General features: G+C 41.9%; 2 protein-coding genes across 3 annotated transcripts; both read right to left on the bottom strand.

Annotated features, from left to right (window-relative positions):
• Window positions 1-15: 15 nt before the first annotated feature.
• drgx (dorsal root ganglia homeobox) lies at window positions 16-6232 on the bottom strand. The gene is made up of 7 exons (XM_018684191.2): window positions 5720-6232; window positions 5462-5550; window positions 4570-4667; window positions 3856-3957; window positions 1963-2135; window positions 1468-1580; window positions 16-1369 (listed from the first exon to the last, which is right to left on the bottom strand). The coding sequence occupies exons 1-7, from the start codon at window positions 5857-5859 to the stop codon at window positions 894-896; spliced, it is 1191 nt and encodes a 396-aa protein (XP_018539707.2). The 5' UTR covers window positions 5860-6232; the 3' UTR covers window positions 16-893.
• Window positions 6233-7720: 1488 nt separating this feature from the next.
• On the bottom strand, window positions 7721-24222 carry ercc6 (excision repair cross-complementation group 6). 2 transcript variants are annotated; one of them, XM_018684208.2, is made up of 22 exons: window positions 24144-24222; window positions 23388-23596; window positions 23037-23265; window positions 22630-22750; window positions 22423-22537; window positions 19698-20412; window positions 18092-18223; window positions 17381-17539; window positions 16389-16524; window positions 15946-16116; window positions 15438-15614; window positions 13829-13945; window positions 13267-13362; window positions 12278-12496; window positions 11660-11770; window positions 10969-11088; window positions 10576-10670; window positions 9913-10058; window positions 9183-9791; window positions 8924-9092; window positions 8749-8827; window positions 7721-8646 (listed from the first exon to the last, which is right to left on the bottom strand). In XM_018684208.2, exons 2-22 carry the CDS (start codon window positions 23584-23586, stop codon window positions 8194-8196), a joined length of 4368 nt encoding a protein of 1455 aa, XP_018539724.1. In that variant the 5' UTR covers window positions 23587-23596; window positions 24144-24222; the 3' UTR covers window positions 7721-8193. The 2 variants fall into 2 exon arrangements, with proteins under 2 accessions (XP_018539724.1, XP_018539725.1); XM_018684209.2 differs by having other exon boundaries at window positions 19698-20409.
• Between the last annotated feature and the right edge of the window lie 3767 nt (window positions 24223-27989).

Genomic DNA, 27989 nt, shown 5'->3' with positions numbered 1-27989 from the left:
AAATAGCATATATCATGTTTAATGCGGTTTATTAAAAACTGCTCAGAGAGAGGGGAAGAGAGGAAGAGAGAGGGCAAGCGTTCCTAAAAGTAAATAAATAATAAGCATCACGAATGCTCTCCTCTCCCGGCTTTAAGGGAAGCTGATAAATAATGTATCAGAACAGATGGCTGGAGCGAGAGGCAACAGGAGAGGAACATGAGCGACTACATCTTTAATTGTTTTAAAGAACATGTCACAACAGGACTGGTGTGTTCCCTGTCTGCTGGCGCTACAGATGTGCTAACAGAGTGGGAGAAGGGACAACCGCCGCTCTGTCACTACTGAGTCTGCTTCAGCCTGCCTGGGGTTCACACACGAACATACTGTATTCTGGCACATGTACACATTTACACTGAAAATGGCTGATTAATATTAAAGTGCACTTTCACTTTAAAATCAAAGAATGAGAGACGATTGTTTGAGCCCATTACTGACCCGATGGCATAAACATTATATTGCCAAACTCCTGTGAAGTCCTCACTGTCCTGCCATTAGTTCTACACTCACAGTTTACATGCATTAACATTCACAATGTAAGCATCTGTCCTCTTTATGAAAACAAGAGGAACTGTATCAGGATTACTTAAATTCACATTATCAAATAGGTCTTTGTTGCACACATGTTGTATCTATGTTAGTCCATCAAATAGAGTCCAAGAGTGCATGAAGACAGACTATAGATCCAAAACCACACTTGTGCTTTAATGGGGATAACAAGGCCCCAGATATTCAGCATTTCTCACAAACAATAATAATTTACCGTGAAATAAATATTTATTGTTTGCATCCATACATTGTGTCATCAGCAAAGTCTTTTCCTGGCTGTTTCTGGAGTCAGTCAGTAGTTGTGCTTAGTTGCTCATAGGACCAGAGTAGAGTAGAGTAGAGTAGTAATAACAGGCACAATCACACAGATTTAGAGTATCCATGTTTAGGTCCAGCGGCTCACTTTTTCTCCAGTCTGATTCCTTGGAGCAGTGAGGGTGTTTGTCAGGACTGCTGGCCAGGGCCGGGACCTTAGCGGCCGGGCTGGGACTGGAGCTGTCCCCCGCTCTTCCCACGGCACCGTGCACATCAATGGCGGGACCAACCGTGGGCCTCGCCACCCCGGCTGCGCTGATGCCGACCCCAGACAGGACTCCCACGCTGGTGCCAGGCCCAGTCGCCGCGCCGAGCAGGTTGGCAGACTGCAGCACAGCCTCCGAGTGCTCGCGGGCCTTCATGCGCAGGGCGGCCACGCTGGCTGTGCGGTTGCCCTGACAACCGTAGGGCGGCAGGAAGGACAGGCCCATGGGGTCAGAAACACAGCAGGAGCACAAGCCATTACCTGGAAGACAACAAAAGTGGGACTCGTGGTGGGACTACTGAAAACCAAATAATCATAATCACCATCTGTGTTCACCAGTTAATGAGAGTCATATTTACCTTTCAGTGTGGCGACCTGTGAGAGGGCCTGGGCGTAGGTGGCAGAATTGAGCAGGGTCCCGGGTATACAAGATGGGAAGAAGGGACCACCAGGACCCACTGTCCTGTTGATACTGGGGAGAACAGAGACATTGTATCTAATTATCTAGTGAGAAGTAAAACTTGAAAAATTGTTCCACTGATACTATTACATTTCTAGAAATATCTACAACTATTTTATAACTTTTTTTCTAATGACCTGTACGCTGCAGAGCTGATTACTAAGTTGTTTTATAATAAGTTTTAAAGGAAACACATCTTAAGAACAAAGTGTAATCTACAGAAATGACCCAGATGGCTGTCAGAGTTTTGCTTTGGCAGTTACTGACAGAAAGGATATTGCTTCTTCCATCATTCAGATTTACCAGTCTGGAGCAGCAACTTTTTTGTCTCCTTCCAGAAGGATACTGTTTCACAACAATAGCTTCAACAGTCATCTGTCTGTTTTGTTCTCACCTCTGCTGCATCTCCAGCGGTTCTTTCTGTTTCCTGCTCTGGTCCACTGGGGACTGAGAGTTGATGCTGCGAGATGGAGGAGTTCCCTCACTCATCTGCTCTTTCCCTCCTTCAGGGTCTGTGCTCCCTCGCTCAGTCTTCCTCCACTTTGCTCTGCGATTCTGAAACCAAACCTGCATTTAAAAAAAAAAGAAAAGAAAGGAAAGCAAAATGATTCAATTAAATTACTAATTAAAACTGGGATATCGCTGCATTTCCTGACACATTAGCAGTTTGCATCCATTAATTTTATTTATTGAATGTAGCTTTATATCCATGCCAAAGTTTTTCACACAGAGTTCTTAATTTCCCTTGCATATTCTTTTGGCCTATCACACCACATATTCACTTATATCTCTGTATTTTTTTCTACCATATTATCAGGTCAGGCTGAGTTTAAACAAATGTTCTATTTGCTCTGTGCTGTCTTGTATATCAAGAGGTGTTTGAATGTGTCACACCAACACTCTAATTTTCCCACAGCCCCCCCTCGACTTATCTCCAAAACTTCACCGTCCACACAGCTGAGAAGATATAGCCAAGTTCTGGTATCTTAATCGAATGAAGGTCACTGCCTATAACAACATTTAATTGAGCAATTTTTCATTATCATATTTTAATGACTTCCCGCTGACAGTTGTGCTGCCCGAGAGAGAGGCAGCTATGATGAAGTCGTTTATTTCCCTATTTAGTGATTGTTTGACAACATCAGATTCGATTAGGACTTGGTTCTAGCAGGCATTAATCATGATGTGTGAATGGAGGTTAGAGTCGGTGTGCATGTGCTCTGCATCTCTCCCTATTGTATGGGAGGTATAAATGATGTCAACAGCCAAACAAAACACATGCATTCATTCGGCATAAAGAAAGGACAACATTTTGGTGGCAGGACAACAATACAACCAATGGACTTATCTCACCCCTGCACCTTCCAGCTAGAAGTCGCGCCCCCCCACACACACCCGTCTCTGAATGGGCTATAATTGCTCCATTAATCTCAATTTGCGGCGTGCTCTTAATGCGGGGGAGGCCCATTGACACTTTACAAAAAGGGGGGCAACAACACTACAACAGAGAGGAAATTTATTTTCTAATAATAATGTAAGTTTAATATCCCTGCATACTGCGGTGGATTCATGTTCAGATTTAATAATAGGAATGTGGTAATCGGATTAGGAGGGGAATAATTTGTTTACAATCCCTAATTTACAGCGCCGGATTCCATTATCAACCCCGCCATTGGGTTTAAGCGATAGTAAGATGACCCTGGGGAACAAAAGGCAAACTATTATATTTCCCACAATTAGATCTGCGCGCACAACAAAACCCAAAAGCAAATCTGGAATGCAGGAAATTACATACAGGACACATAACTTAATTACATCTGGCCAAGTTTATAACCGCGCATATGTGCAGGGCAGGAGCAGAATATAAATTGCCAAATTTAAGTTGTTTTTTTTTCCTTCTTTTTTCATTGTTTGTGTGTGTGTTTGAAGTGTGTGTGTGTGTGTGTGTGTGTGTGTGTGTGTGTGACAGAGTCAGAGAGAGAGAGTTTTGGAGGCTGCAGACTTCTCCCCCCCTTCTTTTAAAGCACATATATCCTTTTCTGTCTGCGTTACGGGAAAGGGGATCTTGCATGGATGGATGATGTATTCCTACCTTTGAGACGCGGACAAATTAGTGAGGACCATTATCGCTGGTTAATTATGAATGACCGATTAATCAAGCTAATCTAATATTCACCATTATGTTGATGTTATTAAAGTGCATCGCCGGAATGACAGAGTGGCTTAATTTACCCTCTCTCGCATGGTCAAACGTGCCCAGGACACATTACGCTGCTGCAGCCTTTACCTGCACCCTGGCCTCGGTCAGGTTGATCTTCATGGCCAACTCCTCGCGGGTGAACACGTCCGGGTAGTGAGTCTGGGCGAAGACAGCCTCCAAAGCCTCCAACTGCATGGACACAAAACACCAGTTATACTTTAAATACCTTTATTTTCTATTGATTGGTTGATTTGAACTTTTCTGTTTATTTAGTCTTTCTTTCTTTCTTTCTTTCTCTGTCTTCATTAGGTCCATGCTGTTCAAAAATGTTAATAATTCGTTCACACATTTGACAGTTATAAGACAACATTACATAAAAAAGTAAAGTAGCCTAATATAGTCTTAATATTGGCCTTTAATATTGGCCTAATGTCAAAACTGCCTTCACACACAGGGAGGACAGTTTACAGTTATGCCCACGCATGATCTTCCAAAGCACGTATATTAATTTCTGAGGGCTTCTTAGCCTTGTATTTTATATTTTCACATGTGTGAAGCAACGATGTTATTTTTCTTTTGAGCTCTTATCATATCAAACCAATTATAAAGGCCTTATTTTTTTGGTCAGTGACAGAGAACTAGAAAGCTAAAGTCTCTGCTGAAGTGCTTCATTTTGAAAACTTTGCCAAACGTTTTATTCATTTCCTACTTTTAATCCAGTGCCCCATGTCTGTTTAGTTTGAGTTAAGTTTCAGATATTTTTTTCTTTTTCTGTATATTTTTGTCCTGAAAAATAATTACCTGTTGCAAAGTAAAAGTTGTTCTGTTTCGGCGCTGTTTTCTGCGTAGGAATCCATCATCAAAATCAGCCGGGGCGTGGTTGCCAAAACCCGCTTGAATTCACTGGAAAAGAAAAAGTTTATTAGAGAGAATTTGGTCACTTGATAAAATGAGGTTTGCATTAAATAAATTCAAGAGATGCGTTAAAAATAAACCTTGGATTCCATGTCTATATATAAATACTGGCCGAAGAGACAGGGAATTTATTCCCTGGCACAGTTTGTTTATCCATTAGTTGCGTGAGACACTGATGTTGGGTGTCTGAGGGGAACCATGACGGACTAAGAGCCATGACACCCAACATCTGTGCCCGGGACGAAACGCCCCCTCTGCCCCGGGGCCAAACCACCAGCGCTTTTCACCAAAACAGGCAGCAGATTGACATGGCAGAGGGGAAGTCAGACTTAACCCTTTATATTTGTGGGGAAAAGAAGAGGACACGAATGTTTATGGCGATACATTAAGCATCCAACCTATTTAAACTTCAGTTTTTAAAAAATAGAAAATATCGGCTTTCAGTTCCGTTATTGTTATTGACGATCACTGACTGCAGATTAGAGTATGAAAATCTTTTGAATTTGACACCGCATAAAAATAAGATTTCCTTCTATAGGACGGTGTCATTTTCGTTATTAATGGAAGATAATCATATACATTATTTTTTTTAAGTAAACGTGTTCGGGCCTGTTCTCGGTTCTCCAACAACGACACACACACTTTGTGCGCGCAAGTACGCAGCGCAAATGCCACCAAACTTTACAGACTCCGGCTTCAAGAGAGACCTTAAAATAACTCGCTGCTGTAAAAATATCAACCCTAATTCATGTTTTAATTTGCAGAAGAGAAGACTTACATGTGTTGGAGCGACAGCACTCTCCATCCAGCTGAGGCGGACAGTGGAAGTAGAACATCCTGGCGCCTCTCTGAGCTGCAAAACTGAACCTGGAACAGAGACAAAAAGTTTCAGCTCGGCGCCTTCAGATCGGCTACAGCAGCGGTTCAGATTCTGTGGTGGAAAAAAATTATGACATTAAATCGTCCTATAAGAAGAAGAAGAAGAAGAAGTGGCACTGCGCGAGACTTCGGAAGTTGGAGATGGAGCGCATCCTACCTGCAATGAGGATGCTGATGTGGGTGAGTTCCCGCTCTGGAGAGAAGTGGCTGCTGCACTTCCACTGACTCTCTGTCTCTGTCTGGGAGTGTCCAGATCTCTCTCTCTCTTCCTCTCTCTCTCGCTCCCCCTACACACATACACACACACCACTCACATCTCTCTCTCTGTCTCTCTCTGGGAGTGTCCAGATGTCTCTATAACTGTATAACTGTCTACAGAGTGTTAAGGCTTTCAGCTAGTGTCGCAGAATCTCACGCCTAATTGGTCCTAATCGGATTATCACAGCTTTGTCTCTCTCACCCCAACTCCTGGTGTGTGTGTGTGTGTGTGTGTGTGTGTGTGTGTGTGTGTGTGTGTGTGTGTGTGTGTGTGTGTCAGAGAAACAGATAGAAAGAGGGGGAGAGGGGAGATAGGCTATACCCAGGTTGGCAAACGGCAGCTCTGCTCTGGTGCCAAAAAAATTCATCACAAGTGATTGTTATTCCAGAGTCAAGCATATTCCCTAACCATAAACATGCACACATACCCGCTGCACTTTTTATTTGGTTCTTTCATATATTAAAAAAAGGAGGATGACTGCTTTTGGGTTTTAGATTGACTGTCGGGTGGGTTAATTGCTCGTCAGGGTGTGTTAGGGGGTCCACTTTACAAGGGGTTGCGCATGTAGAACACTCACAAGGCCAAATTTTTGATTTTGTTCACAGCAAGGGGTCCTGCGATTTATTACGCTTCCTCAGATAAATGATCTGCTGCGGGACCCTTTCAATTAGTTTTAAAGCGCATCTGGGACGGCAGAGCGCAGACGCCATGCGTCTCTGAGGTGGAGGCAAAATGAGGCTTCGAGAAGCAGCTGAAATTTAGAAGAGGAGTGCGGGATTGGACTAAACCACATAAAGTGCAGAAAATCCCTTCTAATGGCGCGTAATTGGTTCTGTAATATCATTACAGGCGGATAATGGCCAGTTACAGGGCCCCGCGCTATTAAGGGTTTCCCTGGCGTGCAGCGTTTATGTTATTAAAGGGGGAATATAATGATATTTTAGTTATTAAATGCGCGTAATTAATTTATGCACCACTGAAAATAAAGTTGTTATTATGACCTCGGCGAGGTGCGTGGAGAAAATTGAAATCAAATAACGGTTGATAACTTTATCCCAATATTTGGTCTAGACAACTCTGACAAGAGTGCAGGCCTGAAGTGTGTGTATATGCTTCCTGTCAGCGCCTTTCCTCTCCATCCTCTGATGATTGCTTAAATGACTAAATGAAATTACACTCTCATCTCCGATGGCTACAATTTTACAAGTAAACTTTAAGTAGGTTTAGCAGATTTTGGGTCCCATCTTTAAATGATTACAGCAATTATCTACCGGATTCATTTCAGGACCTTGGTCAGCACCACACCTCCACACTGAAGTGAAACTCTGAAATCTCTAGAAGAGCTTAATTTCTATCAAATTTTGATATACAAAATTCAATCACAATTTCCGTATTTGCCACTATCAATGTGGAGAATATGGACATTTACCCCAAACTGGGAAAATAGGTCCACAACTGTCCAGTTTTTGCTCAGTAACTTTTATTTACAGGCTTATCATTTACTTTCAAATACAATTATTATTATTCGTTTACATTTTTCCCAAGTAATTCAATAGGTCTTCTTTTATTTTAATCTTGTGTACGTTTTCAAATAACCAAACAAGGTTTATTGCACACAACTGCAAGCCTGCTGCTTTTTATTATCATTATTATTGTTTTTTAATTTGTTTCCATGTAAACATGGCAACTGCAACTTAGTTTCTCACAAATAACTGGAGGTAGGTCATCTAAATAAAACTTTGGCCCCCACCTTACAAAATCTACTAAAATCTATGACCGGTTTGGTCACATTTATAAAATGACACTCTTCTCCACTAATATATTTTACAAAGCATATCAGAAAATCTGACACGCATGAGGCCGCTGAGGTTCAAATTATGAAAGTCAAGTCAACACATATTAAGGTTGTACAGTTTTAACTTTCAGGCAAATACAAAACAAGTGAATTCAAGTATTAAGCAGGTACAAACAACAAAGAACAGAAACAGAAGCAATTGCAATATTGCTTGATCATGAGAAAACTCAAACCAACTGATACTGCAGCTGAAATAAATTAGACATTACAAGGGACTTTCTTCAAGACTTAGTTAAGTGGGAATTAACTGATAATCACATGTTTATCAGCTAACCCAACAGTCTATTGTCCTGTAAAAAGGCTTTCCCACAATATGGTCCTTCCATAATATACTATAATAAAGTGAAGTTACCCATTTCAACCCACTGTGACTGACGTATTCTTGCATTCTGACAGACATCTGCATTTGACACAAGTTAGCAAAAAGATATTGTACGCTTTAATTCTACTAACTCATATCTGACAAGTAAATATGCATCACAGCTCAGTCTTTCCTCTGCTCTCATCTGTGTTTCACTCAGTGGAAGTGCTCCTTCAGTCTCCATATGCCCTCCTGACCAGAGGTCCTATGGAAGTCACAGATTCTCCTTAGCAGTTCTCTGAAGACAGGCGCCTGTTCCTGGGTTAGCCTTGGTTTGAAATACTCAAGCACTTCCTGGGTGGTGGCCTGTCCGTCCACATTTGCCTGGAAGGCTACGAAGTTGCGCAGATCCACCAACAGCTCGTCATGCTCAGTGGGCGGAGCTGGGGGAGAGCTCCTTTGTAGAGGAGCTCCAGAGCCGTCCTCCTCATCCTCTGCTTCTTCTCTTTGGCTAGAGGGAATGCTGAGGTGATTACGGGCTTTCATCTTGGCCAGCAGGGAGGAGGAAGAGAGTGGGGCGGAGTTTGACTCACTTTCTGCCACCTCCCCACTAAAATGAGCTCCAGAGCCAGGCTTCTTTGACACAGATTTCTTAACAATAGCAGCATCCTAAAGAGAGATACAGATGGATTTACACAACATGGCATCACAAATGCAAAATAACTGCCAACCAGCCAACTCTATATCTTTTCACAATAACACTGTTGTTACCTTGCATTTGCTCGGAGTAGGGACAGACTGAACTGAAGGTGCAACCAAGAGAGAATTCTTTTTTTGTCCAAAACGCTTCCTGAGTGAGCAAACAAGCAAAAAACTAAGATATGTTTGTTTTAAGTGAGATTAGTGAAGCTCTAAATAAGCCCTGTGTGTCAGTGAGACTGTGTACCTTGCTGGTGGAGGAGGGGGTCTGTTGTAGGGCAGTCTGCACTGCTGGCGAGAAACCTTAAGGGCTTTCAGGGCATCTTTGGCCACCCTGTTAGCTTCTGCCTCCACAAGAACATAGTCAGGATTGGAGGACTCCATGATGGTGTCATGCTGCATCACACTGTGGATACCTGAAGCAGAGCAGGGATGACAACATAAAAACAAAGAAGCTATAAACCATATCTGATATGAAAGATGAGGTTGGTGTGAAAAAAGCCTACCAGATTTCTTGAAGAGCTTTGCCAAGACATAATCGTCCGATTGCTTCTGGTCCTCTCTCTCATTGTCTGCATTATCCTCTTTCTTATAAGTCCTTTTCTTCACCAAGTGAGAAATGCGGCGGCCTTCAAACCGAGCATCTTTGGAGTGTTTGCGTTTCTTGCGTTTGTTTTTGTCCAAGTCAGCTGAGTCGCAATGCTTCCTCTTTTCTCTGTGTTTCTGTGGGCTAGTCAGGGCAGAGTCTTTGTCTCTGTGTTGGTGAGAGCTAGGTGAGTGTGAGTTTTTGACTGCTGGCTTGGCTGCATCCCAGTCTCTGTTATTTTGTCCTGTATGCTGCACATTTGTTAAAATATGTGGTTCTACATCCACGCCATTTTGGTTGGTCTTTTGACTGTCCGTCGGGACATTTGGCGTACCCTGAGAGTTTTTACTGCACGGTGAGGTATTTCCCTGTCTTAATACAGGAATGTTTGTTGAGGAGTGTTTGCTGTCTGTACCAGTTTCATTTTGGTTTGCTGAGGAGTGTTTATGTGCATGGGTACCGTGGTTTACCGTGTGTGATGAGCTTGGCCTCGCAGGTTTCTTGGGTGCTTTGACATCAGAGCCTGTACCTGTTTGAGGGTAAAATCAAAAATTTCCATGTGAGCGATATTAACGTAATCTCATAATTTAGCAATAAAATGTTTCTCTGGTAAGAACAAAATCGACAAACAAAAAGAGAAACATACATACCTGCAAATATGGCACTGGTCTCTGTTCCCTGACCTCCATCAGGGTCAGACAGGGTGAAGAGCTCATAGATGTCATTTGATTTAAAGAATCGTCTTTGTTTTGGGTCCTTCAGGACACGATTGGTCAGAAACTGTTTGAAGATTTGCCTGATTTAAAACAGATAAAATGCAGAAATAGATACCATTTTTACCATACCAATTTGCCATTTTACCTCAGCAGGCAAAACCAATCCTCTATCACCACAGAGTAGTTTGGCTGATGGATGAGAAAATTAGTTAACCGCACTACTGTAGGTATCAAAATAGAATCCCTGCAGTTCTTCCAACATGCTTTTTGAAAGCACTTTACAGGCACAAACCAACCAGAGCAACGGTTTAGAAGTCCTAGATTGGCCATTTAATAATGCAGGAAAGCTTTTCAATTACTGAGAACTGGGATACTGCAAGTAGTAATACAGCAGTGATGTGAGCAATTAGTCATGTCATTACCAATATTCATGAATGTGTGAAGTCAATAGAAAAACAACTAAAATGGAAGGCTGGGTGAGAGAGAGAACAAAAGCTAGCACAGGATTTTTTAAATCTCTTTTTTATTAAGTTCTGTGATTAAATATCATGCGTACGGAAGTGTATAAATCGAAACATAAAAACACTGCTGTCTCACCTGTGGTAGATTTTTTCCTCAATGGTCCCTGCAGTTAGCAGTCTGTAAACCGTCACTTGCTGCTTCTGACCAATCCTCCATGCTCGTTCCCTTGCCTGTGAATAAAAATACATTCATATAAATGATTAAGGTAGAAAGTCACAGTAAAAAAGGAAAAAATATACTGTTAAAGTATTTCAAGCTTATTGAGCAGTGAGTAAACAAAGAGGCAAAAACTGAAATTTAACTGGAAAAAAATAGGTAATTTAATCTTATAAATAACGCTTCCCCTTAAGTAACATTAGAAAAACTCCTGAGAAATTATGGACTCAGTAAATGTTTTATTTTGATTACTGTGTGTGTGTGTGTGTGTGTGTGTGTGTGTGTGTGTGTGTGTGTGTGTGTGTGTCTAACCTGTGTGTCTGTACTGGGATTCCAGTCTGGATCATAGATGATGACTCTGTTGGCTCCAGTCAGATTGACTCCCAGGCCTCCAACTTTAGTGGTCAACAAGAAGATAAAAATGGATTTGTCCTGTAAGAACAAAAAGCAATGGAGAAAAAAATGTCAGTGATTCATGAACATCATGTCATGTTTTTTAAATTCCTTTTGATAATAACTTTGGAATAGAATCATATAAAAAATTTAATTAGTGAATTATTAGCTTAAACATTGTCAAAGTAATGTGACAGTATCCTCTTCCCTCAAATGAAAGCCTCCTTGAAGAGAATCAAATAGCTTAAATCTAAACTACAGAGGAAAAAACTATGAATTTTGATCATATTTTACATTAGATAATAAAATAAATTCTAAAATACTAAAATTCTGATGGCAAGTTTTTGCATTTGTATGGAATCACAGGGTTTAATCAGTTTATTAGTTATAATTTAAAAATCTTTCTTCTGAAGATATGCATACCTTGTTATAATGCTGGGTGATATTTCCACATAAAGAGACAATAAGGAAGACTCGCTTTGAACAACAGATTGTCGTTAATTAGTGTCTCCACCTCAGGGTGAGGAGGGTTCCACTGAAACATTTTTGTCCCTAAGGACAGGATTTTCATGGGAAACACTCAGAGCCATTAGGGATGACTAATCCTTACCTCGTTGTAGCGAGCGATGAGCGGCTGTCGGGAAGCTATTGTGGTAGTGCCGTCCATTTTCAGGTACGAATAGTTATTCTCCCTCACAAACACCTCCAAGATGTCCAACATCTGGAAAGGAGGGAGACAATGAAGACAGCAGAGAGGCGGTGAGCAAAGGAAGATGGGGAGAGAAACACAGACAGGGAAAGAGGGGCTGAGGTTTGGATTATCTCTAAAAGGATTAGAGCAGATTAATATTACATGGACAGAGATACCGACAGGGAGGGTCTCAGGTTCCCTCTGAGGTATAATCTCATTGGTATTGACTGCAACAGCTGGGGCCTCTCTCACTCACACTCACACTCACACAGCAGTTTTACAGGCACATGGGCTGTAGGTAGCCAGCAGCAAATACACAGACACCATTTACATTAAGTAACATAAGATATTAATTTGAAGCGGGGAAAGAAATAACGTGTCTTGCCTGTACAAAAATCCATCTGAGGGAATTAATACAAACAATTCTAAAAATGTATCATATACATTTTTAGAATTTCATATTTATTATACATATATTAACTGCTGTTTTAGTAGTTGAAGTGATTCATAGTTGAATCAGTGCAACGTGTTCCTGACCTGTCTAGACTGAGTGAAAAGCAGGACTCTGTGGCCCTGTTTGAACCAGAGACGCAGCAGCGACTCCACCACTATCAGCTTGCCCGAGCGTTTCCAAAAGCCAAAGTGTTCCTCCTCAGTTAGCTGGTCCTCCGGGATTCCCCTCAGCAGCCGGGGGCCGCCCGAGAAAAGGTCAGGGTGGTTACAGATCTTACGTAGTGCTATCAAACCTGAGAATACCTAAACAGCACAAAAAGAGGAAAAGAAACGAGGGTCTTTAGAAAGACTGCTTCTTTCGTGAACACAAAATTGGTGACAGGTGACAAAAGTGGTGTAAGAGGTTGGCAGATTTCACTGCATTTTACAGCATTGCACCTTTAAACAAATAAACACATTTACTTGAGTCTACAGGAAAGTGTTACATAATTTATTTACGGACAATAAAGGCTGTGTTTCTTGATGAAGGCCCAACGGTCACTGCATTAGTAATGGTGGTTAATGGACTGAGAGTGACCACTGAATATGTCTACAAGAGCATGTGTGTGTGTATGCACAATCTGCTGTGGTCACCCCTGACTCGCAAACCGCTTCCATTTGGTCAGTGGTGATAAATGGTCAAGTCTCTCTCTCCAGGGTCTGGCTAATGTGAGAAGACCAACTATACAACTTAAAGTGAGCAGCTTAAAGAACACTAAACTCAAGCTATTAGGAGTTTAACAAAATTAACGTGGGAAAAAAATGTAAATTGCACTGATGATCTTAAAAAGAGTGCATAAATATACACACAAATGCCTGTGAGTGAAGAGAGCGAACTGAGTTGAGGACTGAAATAAGTCAGTTAGTGGAGTAAATAATGAATAAGGAAAATCTTGTTCCTGGAAGTCCTCTTGACCAACAGTTTTGCACTCCTAGTCCTTGCAATGTAGTGTTGGTCAACACAAAGAGGCTAAATGGATGAAACACAAAGCAAAACACTGTGAACCAGCTTTAACTATATCAGAGAGACTTACCTGCATGTCCCCGTTAAGTATCTGGTAGACCTCTTTGGAATCTAAGAAGCTCTGATACACCTGCCGCTGGTCCTCTGTTAATCTGCAAAACAGAACCTATACACACATAGATGTGCGCGCGCACACACACACACACACACACACACACAAGGCAGTGTAAGGGTGCGTAATGAGCGGTGAACATCCGTTTTAAAGCCCCTTGATGAAGTGCAGCGTGCAAGCAGAGAAATTAGAGGGAAGCAATGTGTTTTTTGGAGCCACTGTTGTCCTGAGGGACTGACATAATGAGCTGAAGTGGACTGAGGAGTCAACCAGCGTCAGCCGCGAGGACAGACCAGAGACCAGCCACCTTAATGAATACCTGCTCCTTTTACTTTACTAGGACTTTATTAGCTGGCTTCACCTGACAAGGGCCATGCACATTCATCAAATACTCCTTAGACGTGGCACATACAGTCACATCCAATCAGATAAACACCTCCCCAGTTAAGACATCCAGGCATGAGAGGTTGTTCAATGCTTAGACAGAACAGGGTCAAATGTCTTAGAGTATGATGAATACCTGTTCGTTTTTGTCAGGTAAGGAGAGGTTGGCCTTGACGTCTGCCTTCATTCTTCTGAGTAGGTAAGGATTTATGGTGTCCCTCAGCACACATGCGCACTTAAACGCCGTCTGGACCTGAAAATCAACAACAGTTTAACCTTTTAGCACAAACAAACTGCCTTAAAACAGAAGCAGCATTCAGTTCAGTGTGTCAAACAAACACACGCACCCAGCATTGTGCATGTTTCCTGAGGTGTGACTGTCATTTAGCCCCTCTTCCGCCTTCTATCATCACCCCCCTCATGTTACTGTCCCTCTCAGCAGTACAACCCATTAAACATTGATCAGACCACTGTTGGTCTCAAGGGACAGAGCCCTCCTCTTTCATCAGTACTACTGGCCAGCTCCATTGGAAACAGAAGGGGAGCTTTAGAACCACTCCGCCCCACCCCTCACTAGGAGCCCCACTGCAAATGGCCTGCTACACTTTATCCAGAGTCAGTGCTAAAGGCCAGTTAGCCTTTTAAACATTAACTCACTGGGGGTCCACAGAGGGATCAAAGACACCCTCGGCAAAGCTGGAGGGGACAATAACATGCTGGGATTTAGGGCTCAATGGAGGTTAGAGTGGAAAGGAAGAAGAGGAGGACAGCAGATGATCCAGGTATCCTTGCACAAGCTGCTGAGTGGATTCACATGGGTGTACAGATGCATGCTTCAGTAATTGATCCCACATCCACATGCTCACCCAGACCTACCCCAAACACAGGTTTTAACATACATCTACCACTACATACACAAGAACATTAGCCAAGGGCCTGCTTGCTGCTCTGAGAATTTCAAGAAGAGGATAAGGCAGCAGAGCTTAGCCCTCTCTGACCATTTAATAACATTAATAATTAGTAAAGGTTTTTATTATCGACAGCGGAAGAAGCATCAATAGCCGGCTTAAATAATTAAATCCATACAGTCAGTGGGTTATTAACGATTGAACACTAATGACAAAGGGCTACAATTTAGCTCACTGGCTCTCCACTTTAGCTTCTCCCCCTCTCTCTCACACACTAGGGATGTACTGAAGTTCCTTTGCATGGACCTACATTATCCTGCACTGCACTTAATGGCTCTGTTGTTCCTCTATCCCTCCTTCTGACCTGCTTCCATCTAGCTCTCCAAAACTATGCGTACGTGTATGTGTCTGACTAGTGTTGTCAAGTGACACTTGAGCCCATCATGGCTCCCTCCCTATGCTGTAGTTACAGGTTTATTTATAGGGTTGATGTATTAATTGATGACTTGTTGTATGTATGCTATGCATTGCTTTTCTCCACTGTAGCTTTTTGTTCTGTTTTTATAGTAATTTTGTTACTCTAAAAACATATATTCTTCAAACTTTAGATGAAAATGATCATGTTTAATCAAATTGTACAATTCAAAAACCAATATAAAGCAAAATAACACTATCAATAACCACTGGCTTTATACCTAGTTTTACTTTATCTTCTCAAAATAGATTCCCAGTCTCAGAAGGGGTGATATTCCTTTTTGTAACCCTACCCTTCATAGTTCAAAAGTGAGGAGTATTAACAGGCAAATCCTAATTGTGCATGTGTGTTTATTTTGGTACCTGTACAGGTGAGGCATTGCTGTATCCACCCATGGTGATTGGCACAGAGAACTGCTCCATGAAGACAGGTAATGTCCCGAGTTTGCCGGGAAAGACAAAGTCAAACAGAGACCACAGCTCCTTCAAATTGTTCTGCATGGGAGAGCCTGACAGGATGAACCTGTGGGGAGTACGAAACTAGAGAGAGGTAAGAGACAATGTTACTCATACACTCCTAAAATATGATGTGATGTTGCAGCACATTTATGTTGTAGATGTTGTAATATAAGGATGAATGACAGTAAACAACTTCTTCTACCAAAAGTAAGAGAATAAACTCCAAATGATGACAACTGCAAAATGCATGATGCAATGTTAGAACTACAATTCAACTGCAATTTAAAAAGCAGGTATAACTCCTTAAACTCAGCACAGCGTGCGTTTATTACTAAGCAACAGTCTCTGCCACTGACTGGACCCAGGTGCAGTGGTTAAAATTTGTGTGTTCATGAACATGTGTGAACAATACCTGTTTACAGGCAGTAGTAACTCCAGCATTTGGATTCCTGATCTTATGGCCCTCATCCAGTATAATGTAGTGCCAATCGTATCGCTGTAAGGCATCTTGCATATTCCTCACAGCCGAATATGAGGTTATCAGGATACCATGACAAGCAGCGATCTCTGGAATGAGCCTTTCCTGCAACAACAACAAAAAACAGACACACACTTCATCAGGTTATTGTCAGTGCAAATCCTAATCATCTCTAGTATCCTGTACTTTAAAGAGTGTTCAAGTAAGGCATCTCACTCAATGTGGTTTGAGCAGAGAGGGGAAAAGGGGAGAAGGTTAGGAGGGAGTGCTGCATAAACAGACCTCTAGTGCCCCCCAGAGGAAAAAGAGACCTCATAGAAAAACTTCCTAGCTAAATTATCAATATGAAAATCTGACACACACAAACACACATTTACCTTGCTGCTGGTGAAGGAACCAGTTTCATGTAGAACAGCTACTCTGAAAAGAGGCCACCAGGTGTGAAACTCCTTCACCCACTGGTGCATGACTGTAGCTGGGCACACAATGACTGTAGGACCCAGACCAACATACCTAAAACCAAACAGGAGGCAGAGATATGTTTAATCCCAAACCTGCGATTAAGATGGGTAAACAAAAGAACTCAGGGTTCATATACGTTTCAATAACCTCAGCAAAAATTTCATTAGCAAATTACAGTCATCATTCCTGTGCAACATTATAGAAAATAAAGGCTTTTACCTGATAATTAAAAGTATAAAAATGTGCTTAACTGAGTGTCCAACTACAAAGTCTACCTCTGCTGCTCTATTCACTCTCTGTCCCTTATAAATGAATCAAAGAAGGTGCATGACCACATGCTCAGCTCCTCTGTGAGGATTTACAAGAGCTTTGTCAAACAAACACACACACACAAACACAAAGAGACACTAATGGGCTGGTATGAACCTCTGCCTGGTGGAAGCTATTGATACTGGGCCATAATTGAGTTTGCAAGCAATCAATTTGTGGGCGTCTATAGCAGACAGAGTATTGACCATCAGGGAAGCTCCACCTACTAAGTGCATGAGTGTTGTTCGTGCAGTAAAACCACATTACTGCCTCATGTGATTTGTTGTCCCACACCTGCTCCACTCCCACTCCATGAATCCAAAATTCATTTTAAGTGTTCATGAAGACACTGACTCTACAGTAACACACTCTTTCTCCACCCACACCCACACACACACACACACACACACACACACACACACACAGAGTGTCAGAGTTTTCTCTGATGTCTGCAGTAAGAAAGTGAGGAGTCTGATAATTGAAACATGTTTAATAATTCAGATGAACACTCTCAAGCAGAAATCCCCCTAATCAAATATTCATACCATACAGACACACAGTCTCTGGCCACAGTTTGTTTGTGTGTATGTGTGTGTACCTGTAGTTGGATCCTCTGGTCCTCAGTTTGCTGTAGCTCAGTCCGGCCAGAAAGCTGATAACCTGGATGGTTTTACCCAATCCCATCTCATCTCCCAGGATGCCACCTGCCTGCTGACAGTGGAGTTCCCACATCCACCGCACACCTGTCTGCTGGTACCTGACAATGTGATATACATGTATGCCCAAGCTTAAAACACATGTGCATAACAGCAACTATAGACATCAAAATTCTTGTACATGACATGGTGGCCTGGTAATTAGACTGTGTTTCAACCGAAATCTGCTTCACGCCTCCTGGTTAGGGTTAGGGTTAGGCGAGCTACCCTAATCCCTACCAGGAAATTTCACACAGGGATTAGCATTCTAAGACAGGGTCAGGTAATGTCCATAAAAGTTGTGATGAAAACTGCAATTAGAGTTTGGGATTTCTTGCTAGACAAACCTATATTTATCAAGGTAAACTACAAGTGACGTCATTTATGGTGTCCTAATCAAATGATCTTTAGTTAATCAGTGTCATCTCAGTGTAAAGGTTTATAAGAGGAAAGGGTGCAATGGTAGAGCAATATACCAGAAAAAGCATACAAAGTACACAGATAATCTTTATAACTATTAGTCACCTCCTCAGCTCACAACAATAATTTAAGAACATTTCAAACTGACTGTAGAGATATCTGACATAATGCTAAATTCTTCACATCAAACTTACTTGTAAAGTTTTTTCCAGAGGAAACCAGGCACTTTGAAGCCTTCATCAAACTCTGCATCACTGTCATCTGAAAGCTCCTCACCTCTTTCTCTCTTCTCTTCCCTTTCTCGAAGACGTTGTCGCTTCCATCTCCTAGTAAGACAATGATTATATATATCTGGTTCTAGCATAATTAAATCAACATTAGTACAGGCAACTTGCTACGTCCAAGAACAAAGACCTGCTTAATCTTTCGGTGTAGATTTTAAACACTAAAATATTGTCAAGCAACAATGAAGAACTGACAGCTTCCACTGTCAGTTCAAACTGAAAATCAAAGCCCAAAAAATGAGATATTTTAAGTGAATTCTGTTTCATGTTGTATTTCTTTCTCTATAGGGAGAAGCCCTGTGACACATTACTGACCTGTCCAGGGTATAAACTACCCTGTCACCTTATGTATTCTGGGATAGATCCAGCTACATGTAACCCTAAACAGATGAGGGTAGACAGATATAGTGAATGGATGGATGGATGTTCCATTTGCACCTACTGCACTCAGTGATTTATTTTAAGAGTTGCCTACACAGGTGTATGGACAGCAAATGTTTTTGAGTTGTGGGTTTTTCCCTTGAGTGGTGGAACAACTACAGCTAAAAGGGAAATGTAAAGGAGAACAGTTTTAATAGTGCAGGAGAGAGGGCAGTTAGAGGCACAGTCGTCGCGCAGCAAATGAAGATTGATACAGACAATTAGTAGTGCGAGTTCCCCAGAAAGGTGTGAGGTGCAGAGGATAAGAATCCATCTTCATTTGGGCCTGGTCCTGTCACCCTGCCACGAAACTGGTCCTTTAGCTGGGCCTGGGAGACCACACTCTCTAATTAAGTCAAGACTAAGCATTGGTTCAGTTAATTACACTTTTCTGCCCCCACTCCACCTCCCCACCCAACTACAGATACCACCCGCTCTAATAATATCATTCCTCATATAAGCTAGCCTCACCATCCATGCCGTGTCTATGCTGTTGAATTGACATTCAATCACTGTAGTGTAGAAAAAGGACACATGCCAACACAATTTATTTGGCAGCTATAAATATGAAATCTCATTAGGGCTGCTCTTCCATTAATTTGAGCATTAGAGTGAGTGAGTGAGTGTATAAAACCATGTGCAGGAGGATAATTAGGCCAGTGTGAGAGCAGAGAGAGAAGAAGAGCAGGGAGTGAATTTGCTTAGTCAAGAAACAGCTGCCAATCTCATCTGGGATTAACTCTCCTTCTGCACTATGGAGCCAGCAGAAAACAACTGCTTTTCTCCTTAACTAAAGGGAATAACAATAGCACATTTGCACCACTGCCATTACAAATGTGATGCAAAGTTAAAGGCTCAATCTGGTGTTTGTTGAGCATGTCATTTTCAGGCAGGAATGTCTGCATTCTCTTTAGAAGAAGATTTACAAATGAAAACTTTTTGCATCTTTGCATCCAACCATAAGTCCATGTATAAATCTGCTCTTTACCAACTGTATATAAATTACAAAATATATAAAGTTGCTTAATTTCTAATAAATTGGGGGCTAAATTTAATTACTAATGCAAGTTTAAAGCATTACGGACAATGATCCTACCTTATTCGTTGTCTGTAGTACTCCACGTCTCCATCATCTTTGCATTTTTTCTCTTTACCCTTCTCATCTTCCTCTTCATCTGAACTCTCAGGGCAGTATTCTTCCTCGCTCTCCTGCCTTTTCTTTACTTTTTTCCTCCCTCTCCCCTCAGTTTTTCTCTTGTATGGTTTCAGCTCATACTTTTCTTCATCACCCTCCCCAAAGCCCTCCTCCATGGCTTCTCTTTCCTCTTTATCAGGATCTATGCCTTCATCAGAGGGGAGGTACTCTGACCCCTCACTGTCTGTCTCCTCTCCCTCAGTGTGATGCTTCCTCCTTGGTTTAGGGAGCTGTGGTTCAGCCTTAGGTCGAGCCTTGGGATGGGCCTTCAGAGCTGTGATCTGGAGCTTTCGGATTCGCTTCCTCATTTTTTTATCCTTGGAGGAAAGAATTCTGCTAGTTTTTCCCCTGGCCTGCTCATCAGGGCTGAGCCCGGAGTGCCCCCTCTTCTTTAGGAGGGGGACTTTCTTCCTCTCAGTAGCTAACTTGGCCTGATCAGCCAAGTACTGGTCAAAGGCTGAATTCTCAGCAAGCATCACTTTCCGAGGCTCCTTCTTCACCTCCTTCTGAGGGATTCGGGTTCCAAAAGGAGTCATGTGACCTTTCCGGATAAGTTCCTCCCATTCAGTCTCCTGAGCTGGCATGAGCATGCTGCCCAGTGTGGACGGCCCGGCTTCTGGTGCAACACAGACAAATGCAGACTTGGAAACAGAACTGTAAAGTATCAGTTTTTGAAAGGTACCCTGTAGAGTTTTTAAACCACTAATAGTGCTATGGAGAAAGTTTTGACCAGCAAGTCCCCATTTTGTTTGCATCTTGTTGGACAAACGTACATGCACACAATTTTTTTTTAAGGATTCAAAAGATTGTTTTTTGAGGAAAGAAATACACTGAACAGGTTTGTGAGGCCTCAAGGATACACACAATGTATCCACAACCAAAAGTAAACATGACCGTGTTTGTTTACGGAAACTCTACAGCAGCGGTCCCCAACCACCGGGCGCAGAGCAGTACCGGGCCGCGGATCATTTGGTACCAGGCCGCACAGAAAGAATAAATTATTTATATTATTTCACTTGTTTGACTATTGGGAGTCTGCGGGGTGTTTTATTTTGAAAAATGGCCGGAAACTGTGTCCATCACATCCGTCTGTGCCTCCTGATATCGCTTGCCAAACACCTGTCTCCGTAATGGCTGTGATGCCCGACAAATTAAACTAGCTAGCTAACTAGCTCAAATGAGTTTAAAAAAAAAAAAAAACTTTCTGTGGAGAGCTTCCTGAAGAGGACCCAATGATTAAACAACAGAAAAGCCTAAGACTGTCAAGATAAACAAAGATGCATTTAGTGGGAAATAGCAGGAGTCCTACATAAAATACGGCCTTATGGCGACAGGTGATTCACGTGCTCCAGGCCCGCTCTACATAATATGTGGCAACAGGCTATCAAATGAGGCAGTGAAGCCTTCTAAACTGCTTCGACACATAGAGACAAAGCACTCTGCGTTAGAAGACAAGCCTGAGCCCAAGTTCTCTGAAGACAAAAACGGGTACAAGAAGGACAGAGTCTCGAAGGCCACCACAGCAAGTGTAGCTGCACTGAGAACACCGTACTTCGTGGCTAATTGTGTCGCTAAGGCTAAGAAGACTAACTGTTGGTGAACAGCTGATGCTGCCTGCTGCTGCGTTATGGTGAGTTATATTTATAATGCTGTTTACGTGTGTTTCTTTTTATGCCGAATCTATATTCCGGTAATTTAACCTGCGGGCAACGGCTGGTCCGTGAAAATATATCTTGCATGAAAGCGGTCCCGTTGTGCAGCAAAGGTTGGGACCGCTTTCATGCAAGATATATTTTCACGGACCAGCCGTGGTACCTCTTACGTGAGCAGGTTCATTCGTATTTGTTTGTTCAGGCTGATTATAAACAACTGGTGTTCAGGAATTTTGGATTATGCAACTTTCAAATATGTTGCCCCAATAACCACAACCCTCAGTGATGTTGAGGTTGCCAAAACACAGCATTAGCGACATGTCAAACAGAACTGGTAATGTATTAGACATCATGTGGTCAAAGGGTTTGTGTAAATTGTTATTACAGCAGCTAATAAATGCAGCTCTGTGTCCTTCTAGAGTAAACTAAAAAAAACTCCATTGACTTGTTTGGAAGGGGGTGATGTTACACATCACAGTTCAGTTGGATTTTCACAATGGATGTATTGGTTTTTGCTTCTGACACAACTGTCAAACAGGAGTTCAAGAGTTCATTGTGGAAATGTTTTCAGTGTCAGTGATGTAATCCACTTAAGATGCAACATATGTGGACACTTTGATATTTCACACAGCCATCACTGTACAATGAGTACACCCAATATATATTAAAGCTTTGGTTTACTATCTTCCAGTTCCTAAAAAGGAATGTTACAAAATAGCCTTATTGGCCACCATAACTGCAACTGGTATTAATTCTGTGCATTGTTTCCATGACTGCTTTGTTTTGCTAGATGTTGGACAGTGCTGAACATGACCCTGGTTTCACATGATCTATAGAGAGCAGGGCACCAGCACTTTATTTACCTCATACACCTCAGCGTTGATTAACCCCAGTGTTAATGAGTGGGTGGTAAAACAATGCTTTTTGGTCAATACAGTGAAAGAAATCACAGGTCAAAAATAAAAACACCTCACCTTCCTCTCCGTCATCCTCTGCCAGAAGCTCAGCTTCAACCCTCTGGATGTCCTCTCCTCCCAGAATGGCCTGAAGTCGCTTCTGTTTGGCTCTAACTTTCTTCAGCTGTTTCTCCTGAATTAAAAGGTGCAATCATCATCATTGCAATAGTTTAAATTGTATTAATGTACTTTAGCGGCTAAGTAGTAGTTTAAGTAGCGTTTTACCTTATTTTCTTTCTGTCGTTTGACAGATTCAATCTTTCGACTGATGTCTTTGCTGGAAGCAGCATAGGGAGACAGCTGCTCAATAATCTTGTTGATATGTTTCAGTGATGCTGTCACAGACCTGGAACAAACATCAACCAAAAACTGAGTTAGATTTATCAGCACCTTTTAAGGTTTGTTTTTTTTTTTTTTTTTTTAATCAAAACCAGTGTCTGTGAACACACTGGAGAAACTAAGTGCACTTGCATTTTTTTAATCTTTGACTTTCTTCATTAAACTTAAACTTAAGCTCTAGAGAGACTGAATGATCATTATACTTGAGCAACTGCCACAATCAGCATGATCTGTCATTTAAAGATAATAGAAAAAAACAGATCCCAAGTATCATTGCAGTTATTGTCCTTCACCTGACATCATCGAGCACAGACTGGTACTCCTTCTCAGCCTCAGCTTTGGCAGCAGCCTGATTGGCCTCATGGATTGCCTCATCCACCTGTCGGAGGACACCTTGCTCGAGAATATCCTGATCATACACAGCCACACCAAGGCCCTGGAGTTCATCTGCTCCAGAACTGGCAGACGCTGCTTGGATACGCTGTCTGTCAATCTGCAGCAGGGTGCCAGACCTCTTTCCAGCTACATGCACCACAGATAACAAAACATTAAGTGGCTTTGTGGTTATCAGGATAATTCCATAGGCATGTCAGGTTTAGGTCTCTATCTTCTCCCTCATCTGTCCAAAGTGTTGCATATCTTACCGCTGTTGCTCTCCCCAGGTCCAGTGTTGGCAGGATAGGCCGCAGCAGCCTCAGAGCCCTGACTGTTTTCAGGGAAAGAGCTGACTGCTGCTGAGCCCCCTGTGGCTCCATCCTCCTCTGTCCCTCCCGGGGTGAGGGCAGCACTGGCCGGGCCGGAGAGAGAGGAGGGCACCTGGTCCTCTGAACCGTCTATAGGCATGATGGTGTGGCTGCAAGTCGAGTCATACAGTGTGTCATCTAGATGTAAACAAATGCTGTGGCCAGTCTAAATCCTGGATCCCAAGATATAATGTTAACTTAATGTAGTTATTGAGGTTTAACTCAGCCTTACACCCAAACAGTTTACGTTAATTGTGAAGTGAATTATTTGACGTTAATGTCACTAACTTGTTACTTCTGCTTTTTAGCCACTGTAACTGATTTAAAGATAGTAATCCTGTGAACGAATGAGCGTACAACTATTTCCCATAACTAAGAATGCCACACAGAAAGCTGTTAGATATATTGTTATGAAATTGACATAAAGTTCATTATAGAAACATTAAACCCTCTCACGGGTCTCCATTGTTTACGTGGCTAGGCTAGCCTGCTAAGCTAACAGTGAACCAAACATCATCAGCTGTTCATCGTTAGCGACCGGTTAAACTATACCGGTAGAGATTCATACGACAGCCGGTGACTGTGTATCGGTGCGGTCTGAATGAAGCTGGGTGCATTAAACCAAGGGTCGAAGCGACAACAACAGAATTTACTTACAAAACGTGCAGTTACACAACATCACTGGCTTGGTTTATGTCACACAGCTCGCCAAGCTCCCTGGTTTCCGGTGCCACAGCAGGCATTGTGCTCACGGTTCAACGATTGTTAGACAGCGCCCTCTGCTGGTTCGCAGCTGCAGGGGCTCTCGTCCTCTAGATGGCGCCACGAAACTACTAATTTCAGTGGAGTCCAATGAAAGGTGTTGCACTAGATTTTGGCATGTAATCTATAGTCTGTCTTTCGTGTAAGGAGCATGGGAACCTGTCAGATGTATGTGTCGAGGACAGGAGCAAGAAAGTCTGGGAGTTTTTGTGTTGCAATCAGGGTGCAGTTCAGCTAGACCTTGCATAGTAGTATTGCTCAGTAAGCCTCTCCAAATCTCAGAACTACTCTCTCTCTGGAAAGCATCACTCCCTCTGTAATGTATTTTATTTCAAAGGTTTGCAAAGCCTGTGCTTCATGGATGTTACAAACGTGAGCAGTGCCAAATACTTGCATCGCAGAGGAAGTTTATTTCCAGTGTCTTGCAATAATAAATGAAGGACTTAATTAAAATATCCTCCTCGCCTTGTACTGTTGTGCCTGAGCAAAGGCCAACAATTTATCCAAACAGTGTTATTTGTCTAAACAGACATATCTATATTGGGAGAGATATTGCTGTTACCCTTTGGTCAGAAAGTGAAGGAAGATGGAGACACTGGTCTATTTTGTTTGCTTAACTACTAAATGTGGGTCACCTCAAGTGGAGCCTCTCCAGAGACACTGGAAGGGATTTGAATTTAAAAAGTACTGAATCAAAAAGAAAGTGTGTCACCATAAGAAATAGGACTTGTAGTTTCATTAGTAGAAGAAGACCTGCAGTGTGCAGAGCTCTGATCAGGTAGCCAATAGACACATGGTTTTCTTTGTTGGTTTTTTGTCTGAGTAGTTTTAACACCCACAGATAGGAGTCAGAAGAATTCAGATAAACTATCAAGCTGCTGATGAATCATGAATGGTGGGAAATAAACTGATACAGCCACACAATGTTGTGACTATAACTTTGAGCTGCAGAGAGGAATGTAAACCTCTTGTCTGTCTTCACTTTCCATCTCCTGTATATTTAAGCAATACTTTGCAACTTTTATCAGGGAGGAGGAGGAGATAACATGTATGTATGTGGTTGCGTTTTCCGCACATCATAATTTGGGTAAGATTAGTAGTATACCACACCAGGCTCACAGGATTCAGTGGGTGGCAAAGCTGTCTATTTTAACTTTATGTGTGTGCATGCATTCATGTATGGAGTTAGAAGATTTATAGGGTGTAGGAGGGTAGAGTGTAAATCCTAGTGGGTGTAGTGGTGTGATGTTAACACTGCTGCTCTGTGCTGCTTCGTATCCTGACAGTAGAATAACAAACTGAGCAAGATTTAAAGAGAGAATATTGTAGGTTTAAGCTTACATGTGCAAAGCATGGTGGGCTTATTTTCAGAGTCTGTATGCAGAGTTACAATTTCACAACATGCTCAGTGTTTGTGTACAAAGAGGTAACTGAAGTAACACAACAGTAGCACACCTCCATAGGTGATACATGCTTTATACTTGATCTTCTCTGTGTGGTGATGGAGTATGAAGCTGTGCTACATCCATTATCTCCTGCACACTGTCCTCCTTGGAGGGGTGTTTTAGACTGTATGGCCTTCATCAGCTGCCTGGAACCTGATGAATGTCCCGAGAATGAAATCATTAGACAAAGAATTTTGTGAGAAAGTAGTTACACTCACAGTTTTCTACAGGGTTTGTTTTGCCTTAGATTAATTTGTTACTTATTAGGTCAGAGATCTTAGTAAGAAACATGATTTCTCCTGTTACTACACTGGATAAGACTGTTTATGGATATATAAACTGTTAAATTTCAGTGTAGACAGGCTCTACTCTGGCCATGTGAACCGTGTTGTTGAATTTTATTTGTACCTTATCCTTGCGTTTTTGCATTTTTAACATTCTAACCAAGACTTTCTTTTTCTTACTGAAGCACCCTTGAGTTTTGTGGTGTGCGCCCTAGTAAAAAAGTGAAATGTGAGGATTTCGTGTGGTAATTTTCTCCCTCAAAATTTAGACGTGCAGTTTGATTCTTTTCAGAGTAGTTGTACTGGATTTGATTTGTTTGTTTTGTGGCACAAACACCACAAAGATTCCACTGCTAAAGGGTATTTCAGATCCATCACACTTAATTTCTCAAGTAAATTTAAAAAATTTGTTACTGAGCCTAGGTTTTCTTCTCAAGGAAGACATTTACACATGCAAAAATGAAAATATGTAAGACCTGACTCAATCAGTCAATTGATTAGTGGATCAAGAGAAAAGTAATCATGTCGATGATTGGTTATTAATTTGGTCAGTTTTCAAGTAGTTTCAAGTATTTGATTTATCTTAACAGATATGAAACTTCACACTTTTTGTCTGTGCATAGGATTGTAAATTAAATATCTTTTTCTCGACAGTTGGTCAGACCAAAAAAGCACTTTGTAGATGTGACTTTGAGCTGTGGGAAATTCTGATGGACCTTTCTTTCACTATTTTCTGTCACAGCACGGACAATGTAATTATAATTCTATTCTTACATTATTGCGTCCAGTGACCCTGTTTCTCTTGCAGCTTGATAGAATTTTGGGTATACAATCATTTGCATGCATGTAGGCCACAGAGAGATGCTGTATATCACACTTCCACGTGTCACTGTAAACACACAAACTGTGAAATCTTTGCATTTCAGCAGGTGAATTCTGCAATATGACATAGTTAAGTGGAACACTTGTTTTAATTTTGGGTTGAGTGAACGCCTCAGGGTCTAAGTGAGAGGACACAAGAACCAAGTTGTTTTCTTAAGCCACAGGCTGGTTCATAAATCAACATGAGTGAGGCATCATCATGTCTAAATTAATGTTATTTGCAAGCCGATATTGTACTTTACACATGTGGCCATGTTGGCAGTGCTAATGCCTCCCATGTGTTCCCCTGTCCCAGTTAGTACATGTCTGTGTGTGTGTCTGATAGTAATTACAGGGGTGGGCTGGGTTCTCATCCGGGTGCATCAGACCACTGCCATGTTACAGTAGATGTCTAATGCATCTGCTTGTGATTTCTCTCAGCAGCAGGTGTGTGATTATATATGTTTGTGCGCACATAACTGCACAGCAACAGTGCACTACAGTGCTCTTAAAAAACATCATGATAAAAATTAGTTTCGGAGGTGAACTGTCCAAAGTGTTGAGCTCAAGGAAATGGCTTCTAATCTTTTTCTCCCTATAAAAGGTTTTAAAGTGATTCCTAGAGTGCACAGGAAAACACCTGCACGCAAACTGGTTCTGACCAGGACTTGAACACATTTTCACATTTGTCTACCTCTTCCAGGTCAGGCTGTGTCAACACATTACTGGGAATTCACACAGAACTGTGTACTTAGCGGACCTTAAACACAGATGGAACAAACCACACCAGACAGAATCAGGACGAGCTCTATGAGGTACAGTGACACGTCACATGAAACCACCAAAACCACACTGTGGGCTCAGTTAACTGTATCTGTACATGCGTGTTTACACATGTGTGTGGAATGTGATTGTGTTTCAGTGTGTGAAAGCTAACTTGGACTATGCATTGCTTTCCAATGATAAATATAGTCCTTTCTTAGATGTGGCTTGGAGGACTCCAGCCAGTGATAGCTGCAGACCACAACAATGAGATCAGGACTGTTTTGGTGATATACAGTGGCAGCAGTGTCTTGACACAGAGCATGGCCTGAAACATGAGCTGACACAAGCAGACAGAACACAGTGCAACAGATGTAGAAATGGCTTGG

This window comes from Lates calcarifer, linkage group LG16_LG22 (genome assembly GCF_001640805.2).
Source record: "Lates calcarifer isolate ASB-BC8 linkage group LG16_LG22, TLL_Latcal_v3, whole genome shotgun sequence".
Lineage (NCBI taxonomy): Eukaryota > Metazoa > Chordata > Actinopteri > Centropomidae > Lates > Lates calcarifer.
The sequence above is the reverse complement of the archived record's forward strand: the minus strand, read 5'-3'. Positions and strand labels throughout refer to the sequence as shown.

What these genes read in the sequence shown, in the direction of transcription:
- drgx (XM_018684191.2), bottom strand. Translation starts at nt 5,859, where the DNA reads ATGTGTGTAGGGGGAGCGAGAGAGAGAGGAAGAGAGAGAGAGATCTGG. An exon ending in CATCAGCATCCTCATTGCAG is followed by an intron (nt 5,551 to 5,719) that starts GTAGGATGCGCT and finishes TCTCTGTTCCAG; the next exon opens with GTTCAGTTTTGCAGCTCAGA. An exon ending in TGACCGAGGCCAGGGTGCAG is followed by an intron (nt 2,136 to 3,855) that starts GTAAAGGCTGCA and finishes TTTTAAATGCAG; the next exon opens with GTTTGGTTTCAGAATCGCAG.
- ercc6 (XM_018684208.2), bottom strand. Translation starts at nt 23,586, where the DNA reads ATGCCTATAGACGGTTCAGAGGACCAGGTGCCCTCCTCTCTCTCCGGC. An exon ending in ATCCCAGTACAGACACACAG is followed by an intron (nt 10,671 to 10,968) that starts GTTAGACACACA and finishes TTTTATTCACAG; the next exon opens with GCAAGGGAACGAGCATGGAG. An exon ending in AAAGCTCTTCAAGAAATCTG is followed by an intron (nt 9,093 to 9,182) that starts GTAGGCTTTTTT and finishes GCTCTGCTTCAG; the next exon opens with GTATCCACAGTGTGATGCAG.